This window comes from Nothobranchius furzeri, chromosome 8, assembly GCF_043380555.1.
Source record: "Nothobranchius furzeri strain GRZ-AD chromosome 8, NfurGRZ-RIMD1, whole genome shotgun sequence".
NCBI lineage: Eukaryota > Metazoa > Chordata > Actinopteri > Cyprinodontiformes > Nothobranchiidae > Nothobranchius > Nothobranchius furzeri.
Window position 1 is genome coordinate 80,349,092 of NC_091748.1, and position 10,000 is coordinate 80,359,091.

At 45.4% G+C, this 10,000-nt stretch overlaps 1 protein-coding gene across 5 annotated transcripts in view; it reads right to left on the reverse strand.

Annotated features, from left to right (window-relative positions):
• Nucleotides 1-10,000, reverse strand: part of nfia (nuclear factor I/A) — a 142,933-nt gene that overhangs the window by 29,826 nt on the left and 103,107 nt on the right. For 3 of the 5 annotated variants that reach the window (XM_054733056.2, XM_054733057.2, XM_054733060.2), the window contains exons 5-7: nucleotides 9,929-10,000; nucleotides 4,118-4,245; nucleotides 3,426-3,476 (exon numbers count right to left, since the gene is read on the reverse strand). The exon at nucleotides 9,929-10,000 is cut by the window's right edge and continues 46 nt beyond it. In XM_054733056.2, the coding sequence (XP_054589031.1) occupies nucleotides 3,426-3,476; nucleotides 4,118-4,245; nucleotides 9,929-10,000 (251 nt within the window). The remainder of the gene's footprint in view (nucleotides 1-3,425; nucleotides 3,477-4,117; nucleotides 4,246-9,928) is intronic. The other 2 variants (XM_054733058.2, XM_054733061.2) reach the window with 1 other exon arrangement.

Genomic DNA, 10,000 nt, shown 5'->3' on the forward strand with positions numbered 1-10,000 from the left:
CGACGAGACTTTTACAACTAATGATATGAATAATCACATGTGATGAATGAACAAGATGTTTAAATGAAATGTTTGAATAATCTGTGCTTAAATCAATGAATTATAAATGAATATTGTTCTTACAATGATCCATTTATATCACACATCAGTATGTGTTGGCTTAACAAGTTTATCATTGTCTACACTCATACTCACGTTTATAAGACACGAGTTAAGGTTAAGGGTCACCTCTCGTAACGTTTAAAGAGTCAGCAGCTTGCATCTGAAGGAAGGCTAACCCTAACCCTTTCTGAGGGATGTTCTGGTGAAGCCTTCCAGACATGGCACATTCTGATTTGCCAGAATTGGCTGGAAATCATAACAAAGTAGTTTAATAAACAGGAATTACTTCCCGATAAATTCAGTTTCCAGCTGAACCCGATCCGGCCAAGTCGGGAAAGAAGCCTCTTTTGAAACATCTCTTTGACAGACAGCCAGCCTGTCTGCACGCTGCAACCTGACACAGCCAGACGGCTCCCCAAGAGCCACACCCACTTTGGACGCAGACAAGCATTCCAGCTACTGTTGTGACCCGGAGACATCTCAAGACTGGACGGGTCATGTTAGAGTTTAATCTACGAAATCCCGGTGCCGTGAGGTCCACCCGACTTCTGACAGTCCAGACTTGCTGGGGTCTCCACCAGGGTTTGTACACACAGCAGATTGTGTCTGAAGCTGTTTTATTAATAATCAACTCTCTAGTTTACAGCAGACAACTAATTATTTTACTCCCAGATTTCACAATTTCTTTCAGATACAAAGACTCTGATAAACATCTAGCTTACATCACACCACTCACACATCACACTTCATCACCGCATATCCACTCCATCACATCTCATTATTCATATCTTGTCATGTATAATCATTAGTTTAGAAAAGAATAAAATTCCTTTTATCTACATACTGACTCTGTCTGAATGAATACGAAGTGTGTTTATGGTCCCTGAACAAGTAAAAGTAACTAGAATCTTCTGATCAAACATTCAGAGCTCAATCAGGTTGATATTCCATATTTATATGGAGTCATCACATCTCATTGGTCATAATTCATTTGCAGTCGTCATGATATGAAGTGTGACTGCTGCACCATGGCAGGGATGATTACCGTGTACTGCATAAAGAAAATCCAGGTACACAGGCAAACAAAGCCAAAGAAAAGAATGTGGCGTGGTTTGATGCTGTTCTGGGTGCTGTCCAAGGTGCTGAACCTAGCTGCATCGTGGTTTTCAGCCAAGTATAATTTTTTTGTTCTAGAGGCCTCACATAGAAACTCGCTGCCTGAACCACTGGTTGTGTCAGACCATGATTCCTGTGATACGACTGGATAGGGTGGAAATGATGTGTCTCCTCTGTGGAATGGAAGCAGGAGTTGCACAAGGAGGGCTTTTGAACCGTGGTGGATACGTGACCATCCTAAGCAGTCGAGAGCTTAGGGCAGAAATTCATCTATGTAATGTCATTGATCCTTGCACAGGTCAGCGGGAATGAAGGCCTGGTCGAGAACCTCCCCAACCCGAGCAGAGAGACCCACCAGACGAGGGAATGGCGGCCAAGAGACTCAAGGAGGAGACCTAGGCCACGTGCAGCACCCATGGCACATGCTAGGAGAGTCCACCTGCATGGATTGATGGACAGGAGACCAATACAAATGAACCCTAATGGGCCATGGGAACCTACTGTGTGGGAAAGATTAGTATTAGTGGAGGAAGGTGTGACTCACAAGAGAACGAAGGTTGAGACTAAAGAGGAAATACTCAGACGAATCACCAGATAAGAGCTACCTCCCCCAACTTGCCCCCTGCCTGGTCCGTGGTTTCCAGGGGCATGGTGAGAGGAGACTCGGGGCAGACTCGCTGATAACATAGTTTGAGTCTGAGCCGAGCTTCTCTCTGTGTGGAAACCTGTCACCTCCAGCCTCCAGTTTTGTGCTGCAAAAATAAAATGTGACTCTTCCTGTCAGGAAGTTGATCTTTGATTCGAGACAAGAACAAAAAAAGAAACATCCCAAAAGAAGGAGAAAAATGATGATGTATGAAGGTGGGAGGGGTGGAATAAAAAGTGATTGCTGGTTCTGGTCGAGGTGGTTGTTGATTTCTGGGTCTGAAAAAGTGTGTGTGTGTGTGTGTGTGTGTGTGTGTGTGTGTGTGTGTGTGTGTGTGTGTGTGTGTGTGTGTGTGTGTGTGTGTGTGTACAGAGAGCTCGTTCTCCTCGGATCTGCTAGAATCTCGGTTTTTAAAAGGAACTTTTCCTTTTTAGCCCAAGCTCCTCTTCCCTGAGTTGTCTAGGTTGCACAAGGTGGAATATCTCTCCACAGAGTGAGAGTATTCGTCAGGAAGGGTCTGAGGTCAAGCCCACCATATTGTACTGTAAGCCAAGGCCTTGAGATTTAAAACCTAGAGTTAGCCCGCTGGCTTGGCTTACGACAAAACTGAAACTAAATAAAAATTTCTTGTCAAAATTAACACTGGAATAGTCGGTAAAGACGGCTCTCCCTTGCCCTGACTCCAACATGCCTCCATCTAAATAGGTTAGATTATCCAGAGTTATCTCTGTAGTTATGCTGCTATAGGCTTAGACTGCTGGAGGATACACTGACCACTTTCTTCTACAATCTGCTCTTTAACAGTATTACTTCCTGCTATTTCAGCTGTTAACTTTATTTTCTCTCTAAGTGTTTTTCTCCCCAGAAGAAGCTACAACGATGTTCTGCTGAGCTGTGGTGGCCTCATGGAGGGGGCCATCGACTAGCACACTGCTGCTAACCACTTAAACATTCTCCCTCTCCTGATAATGGCTTTTTGCTCTCTTTGACGTTGGATGTGCTACTACTAGTTTACCCGCTTAATTATAGATCCACTAGGATAAATACAATAAAGTTTATCTTTCACCAAATACAATATTTGCTAAGAAATCACAATGTAACATGTGTGTGTGTGTGTGTGTGTGTGTGTGTGTGTGTGTGTGTGTGTGTGTGTGTGTGTGTGTGTGTGTGTGTGTGTGTGTGTGTGTGTGTGTGTGTGTGTGTGTGTGTGTGTGTGACTCCACAACTGAGCTGAGTTGTTTAAGCTAGACTTTACAATCATGCATGGTGGTCTGCTCCACTCACAAACAACCAATCAACAACCACAATGATGTCATCAGCATGCTGGCAGGTGGGTGGAGTGAGGGTAGGTGGAGGACGTGGAGACTGGTGAGGACAGGTGTGCAGACCCACCAGGCCTGAACTAGACAACACGATTATCAATTCAATTCAAATCAGCAACACTTTATTGATCCCAGAGGGAAATCCATCTGTCCCTCATCAGGAGGAGGAGGTGGAGGGGGAAGAGGAGGAGGCGGTTTCACAAACAAGTAAACAGAAAAAGTCTAGATGATGTTTTTACCTTGACGGGAGATGAACGAGCTAGCTAGAGAGCCACGCAGCTTATATCCAGCTTTCCACAGTGAGAAGGCCAAAACGAAGAAGGAAAGAAACGACAAGAAGAAAGAGCAGCATGAATACATGAGAGAGCGAGAGAGCGAGCTGGGAGGAGAGAGAGACATGCTGTGTTTTTAATATTTGTGTGTGTTACACATCAACAAACTCATAAGACCAAGGAAACACAACAAGACAACATGTGAACGCGTGTACTAGTACAACACCCTAACCCTGACCCGTTAACCAGATGATGTCACTGATTAACATTTCTAATTCTTCTAGTTAATGAAATACGCCGGGAACGTGTTCAGTTATATTAATAATAAACCGATTTGATTGTTCCCATCAAAACAAACTTGGCCTTTACTGTCCTCAGACTCCAAGCTCCGCCTCTCCAACATGTCTTTCTGCACTTGTCTGGATTTGGTGTTATGAAGGTGTGCTGCTTGTTGAACTCTGCATGTTTACTGCAGATACGGATTTATTTATGTGTATCTCTCATGAACTTAGCCAGCTGTAAACTTCGCCCACGTGGAACCGTGTTTCTGCAGCTGCTTGGCAGCGGTGGGTTTGGTCTGGAGGTAGTTTGGAGTTGGGGCTCTGCAAGGAGTTATTAGATGGTTGTTAGGAGATGTGGTTGCCATGGAAACAATGTACCTGGCTCCACGTCGTGCCAGCTGCCGGCCTGGCTGCCATTGCCTGGAGACCGTCCCTGACTCGGGTAGTAGGACTCCTCACTTGGACTGTCCACGTCGTCCTCCATGCACTTTATCCTCTTGGCAGAGCTACACACACACACACACACACACACACACACACACACACACACACACACACACACACACACACACAGCTGTTTACTCAACATGCTCCTTTTTGTTTATTTTTTTATTCTTTTAAAAACTTTCATTCTACAAGTGCTGCTGGTCCACTGAGCTTGGTGCTTTTATTGTGAAAACCTAATGGAGAGAGGAAGTCATCTAAAGGAAAACCCTGGAAAAACACAGACTCTCTGAGGAGTACAAAGGTCAAAGTTCAACTGAGCAGAGGCTGAAGAGGGAAAGGTTGAATTCAGCCAGATGTGTTCAGCAGGAAGTGTGTGTGGGGGCGGTCCCTAGAGAGGTGGGTGGAGTCAGAGAGGACACACACAAACACAGCCTGCAGGGCAGGTATCTCAGCAGACAGATGGGTCTGTGAACGCATCGATCTGACAGCAGAGGTCAGGCTGAGAGCTGCCAGCTCCAAACAGCCTCTGTGGGGTTTTCCTGCTTTCAGAGGACATTCCCACCAAACCCAATGGTACCGGGCCATGGATCAGACAACAGAAACCAGTGGTACCAGAAAAGAAAATGGTAAGAACCATCAGCACTCTCCTCTTCTCCTCTGCCACTATTTTTTCCACTCTGTTCTTCTTTCTCCACTTTCCAGCTCCCTAATGCCTCTGAAATTTCTGACCTGATCCTCAAATCAAAGTCTTCCACCTGTCATCTTGATCTCCTTCCCACCGCTCTAGTTAAGTCCCGCCGGTCTTCTCTCTCTCTGCTCCTGAAAGCCATAACCCACTCCTCTCTCACTACCGCTACCGTTCCACCTCAATGCAAAGCTGCTGCAGTTACTCCCATGCTTTAAAAACACTTGCAGAACTTTCTGTCTTTCTTTGTGGACAAAGTCAATAAGGTTAGATCTAGCATCTCTCCTTCAGCCTTATCGCCGCCTCTCCCGACTCCAACCAGGCCCATCATCCTAGATAGCTTTGCTCCTGTTTCTTTGCCTGAGTTAACCAAACTAGTTAACTCTATGAAGACCTCTGCATGCCCCCTCCACATCTTACCCTCATCTTTGTTTAAAAGTGCTTTTCAGTCCATCGGTCCCAGCGTGCTCTCTAATTAATGCTTCTCTGGTCTCTGGTCAGGTCCCTGCTTACTTTAAGAACGCTGTAATCCACCCGCTTCTTAAAAAACCGAGTCTCGACCCCTCTCTCCATAGCAGCTTCAGACCCATCTCTAAACTTCCGTTCACCTCCAAGATCTTGGAAAAGGTTGTGGCTAAACAACTCACAGCTGCTCTTGATGAACAGAACATCTATGATAGCTTCCAGTCAGGTTTTCGTAGAGCTCATTCTACTGAAACAGCTCTTCTTAGGGTCTCTAATGACCTTCTGACCCACAGTGATGCAGGGTTCTGGTTCTGGTCCTGCTGGACCTGACTGCAGCCTTTGACACTGTTGACCTTGCTGCCTTGCAAGATCCTGGTTCTGGTCTATAGGGCCTTACATGGACAAGCACCATCTTACATTGGTGATCTTCTCAGTCCCTACACCCCCAGCAGGTCCCTGAGGTCCAGTGACCAAAGCCTACTGGTTGTGCAGCACCAGGCTAAAGGTCAAAGGTGACCCCCTGACTCTGGACCTCCATCCATGCACTTTCGGCTGCTTACCTGTGTTCAGGTGGCAGGAGCAGACTAAGCAGGGAGGCCCAGACCTTCCTCTCCGCAGTGTAATGTAATGGAAGTTGTTACTTTTAAAGAACGTTCATTAAGATGTGATATTCCACATAAATATGAATAATCAGTATTATTGATCTTTACCCAAGGTAAACCAGGTCTTTTTGGAGGACCAGGGAAACACACCTTGGTAATAATTTGAGACAGAGGCAAAAATATAGTTTGTAAAAATAAATGTAACGCTATATTTCTACTATGACACAGTTCATTCCCCCACTGGAGCAGCCCAGACACATCATCAGGGAGGTATCCTGGGGTCATTGGATGCTTCAGGTCTCTCAACATGCTACACCCTCGCCCAGGCGACCCCACCGGGCCTGATCGGGCTCTGGCTTGTTTCTGAGCAGCCTGCATAGTCCATGGATCACTCCTCTTGATCCACAGCCACCTTCATGCCTTTTCAGCAGCAGGTGAGATGTTCTTAATGGCTTCTCCAGTCCCTTCATTCCAGACATCTTGAGGACTCTAATTAGTGACCGGCCAGTAAATCCTCTGCACCCAACCTCGATGGGGTCCGACCGGGTCCTCCACCCCTTCTCGTACACAGAACAAGTTGTGATGACTGATGGGTGAAACAAGGTAACTGAGACGATGAATGAACTGTGAGCTTAGATGTTATGTAACAAAACCTCATTAAGTGACTGGGATGCGAAACTGGTCTGTCTGCATGGTTTAACAAGCTATCATTAATGAACCCTCCCACAGCAGTTGTGCAGAGGCTACTCGTCTCGGGATTTTTATCTGGAGACACCTTATAAATCACTTTTCTGTCTCTCTATACGAACCCTTGTGATGAAGGCTCCTGGTGATCCAGGGAATGGAGAAGTCTGTATGGACAGGCTGCCGATGGATTTGACTTCTGTGGCAAAGTACTTAGTTACACCTTGGGTAGAAAACCGCTGGTCTGAGATGCCCTCAGGGTGACTGCTGGCGGTCATGATGGAGCTTTGCAGTTTAGTTTGAAGGATGGTTTAACGCTCACTTGCTCATCTTAGCTGGGCCGAGCAGATGGCAGACCTGACTTTAGAAGAAGTGTCAACTCTTTTAATAACTATTTTTTGTCAACTTGGACAAATCAAAAGCTTACAAGTTTGATGTGGGCGTTTACCAAAGTCTCTCAAACACCAATCCCACGTTAAACAGGTTTGTAGGATTTCCTTTTTCCACCTTCGGAATATTGCTAAGATTAGAAGCATCCTTTCCAGGAGTGATGCTGAAAAACTAGTTCATGCATTTATTACATCAAGACTGGATTACTGTAATTCATTACTCTCAGGAAGTCCACAGAATGTAGTTAAAAGTCTTCAGCTTGTCCAAAATGCTGCAGCTAGAGTTCTGATGAGAATTAAAAAGAGAGATCATATCTCTCCTATCTTAGCTTCCCTACATTGGCTACCTGTTAAATTCAGAATAGATTTTAAGATCCTTCTTCTCACATATAAAGCTCTTAATAATCAAGCTCCATCATACATCAGTGATCTGATTGTTCCATACGTTCCTAACCGAGCACTTCGCTCTCAGACTGCAGGTCTACTGGTGGTTCCCAGAATATCTAAAATTAGGATGGGAGGCAGATCTTTTAGTTATCAGGCTCCTCTCCTGTGGAACCAGCTCCCAGCTTTAGTCCGTGAGGCAGACACCTTGTCTACTTTTAAGAATAGGCTTAAAACATTTTTATTTGATAGGGCCTATGGTTAAAATCTGATGTTAGCCTAAATCTGGACAAGTGGGGGAGTAGAGGGAGGTGGAGTGTACAGTCGGTAAAGACGGCTCTCCCTTGCCCTGCCTCCAACATGCCTCCATCTAAATAGGATAGATTATCCAGAGTTATCTCTGTAGTTATGCTGCTATAGGCTTAGACTGCTGGAGGACACACTGACCACTTTCCACACTCTACTGCTTTCTTCTACAATCTGCTCTTTAACTGTATTATTTCCTGCTATTTCAGCTGTTAACTTTATTTTCTCTCTAAGTGTTTTTCTCCCCAGAAGAAGCTACAACGATGTTCTGCTGAGCTGTGGTGGCCTCATGGAGGGGGCCATCGTCTAGCACACGCTGCTAACCACTTAAACATTCTCCCTCTCCTGATAATAACTTTTTACTTTCCTTGACGTTGGATGTGCTACTACTAGTTTACCCGTTTAATTATAGATCCACTAGAATAAATACAATAAAGTTTATCTGTGTGTGTGTGTGTGTGTGTGTGTGTGTGTGTGTGTGTGTGTGTGCTCTGTCTTCTCCATCCCCAGTGAGTCGTGGAGGATGGCTGCTTATACTGAGCCAGGATTCTCTGGAGGTTTCTTCCTGTTAAAAGGGAGTTTTCCTCTCCACTGTCGCTGCATGCTTGCTTAGTATGAGGATTGCTGTATAGTCACTGACACTAGTCAGTGACTTGATGCAGTTTGCTGGGTTCCTTATATAGGAAACATTATTTCTGATTGGCTTAATGAACTGACCTGAATTGGAATGTTTATTATGTGAAGGTCCTTGAGCCGACTCTTGTCGTGATTTGGCGCTTTATAAATAAACTTGAATTGAATTGAATTGTATAATGTTAGCAGCACCATCCTTTTTAGATCATCTAGTATTTTCTCAGTCCACCACCCACTCATCAGACATGAAACCGCCCAGAAGCCACCTGGGAAGTAACTTCTGACCAGTCGTGTGTTTGCTGAGGGCGTCTACGACCTTCAGATCCATCAGAAGTCCACTCACTCGCCCTGAGAGATGGCTTCACCTGCAGACCGGATCTCCAGAGCTCCATGATCCAGGGTGTGTAGACTAAACAACGGTGTCAGAGTGGTTGGTATTAATCTGATAACTTGTTAAATTACACCCAACAAACATCCAGATTATTTAATAAACCAGACATCACACCTTCCTGAGTCACTTAGAAACACACCAGGTTTCATCAGTTCATTCATGGTCTCATCTAACATCACTGTGTCACCATTTATAATCATTAGCCTTTCATCATTAATATAGTCATCAATAGATTTTATAAACTACATTTTTGTCTGAGTCAGATTATTATAAAGTGTTGTTTCCCTGGATTAACCAGAGTACCGAGTTTCATCATCGATTATTAAAGGCTCGATAATCCTGATAATCCACATTTTTATGTAACATTACATTTTATTTATTACCTTTATATTCTATTGATTATTAAAAGTAACCGCCTACAGATCGTTACACACCGGACCCCTTTGGCTCCGCCCACTAGTGGTGAGCCCATGGGAAGGGGGACCCATGTTTCCTCTTCGGGCTCCATGGGTGAAAGCCCGGCCACCAGGCGCTCGCCGCCATGCCCCACCCTGGAGGCGGGGCCTCAGCAACACCACCTCCTCGTTCTACTCCTACAAACTCTGTCTTTTTCAGGCTCCTGTGATGAACTTATTCAAATGTTGTCATCTTAATTTAGTCATTTTCTCCCATCTTTTTGTTATCAGGAGGCTGAGCGGGTTGTCCAGTAATCGGAAGGTTGCTGGTTCCATCCCGGCTCAGAATTCTGCTGTTGTGTCCTTGAGCAAGACACTTAACCCACCTCGCCTGCTGGTGGTGGGCGGGGGGACCGGTGGCGCCTGTGCTCGGCAGCCTCGCCTCTGTCAGTTCACCCCAGGGCAGCTGTGGCTACATGGTAGCTCATCACCACCAGTGTGTGAATGAGTGTGTGTGAATGGATGAATGACTGGTTGGGCTGTAAAGCGCCTTGGGGGGTTGCAGAACCCTAAGAAGGTGCTTTCCAAATACAGGATTACATCTTTTAAATGCTGAGCGTTCTTGTGAAGTGCATTGTGGTTTTCATCTAGAGAGGCGCTGGAGGTGAAATCGTCTCGCTCTCATCACATAAGAAGACAGAAACTGAGTGGATTCAGGAATTAGAGGAAGTCTTCAGGTCTCCTAGGAAGAGCAAAACGCGTAAAGCACATCTGGAATGGCATTAAAAGCGGAGAGGCTTGTCTTTACCTGGAGGAGGAGGTGCTGGGAAGAGGTCTCCTCATGGCTCCTGGACTCATGCTGTAGTAGGAGGAGCTGTCC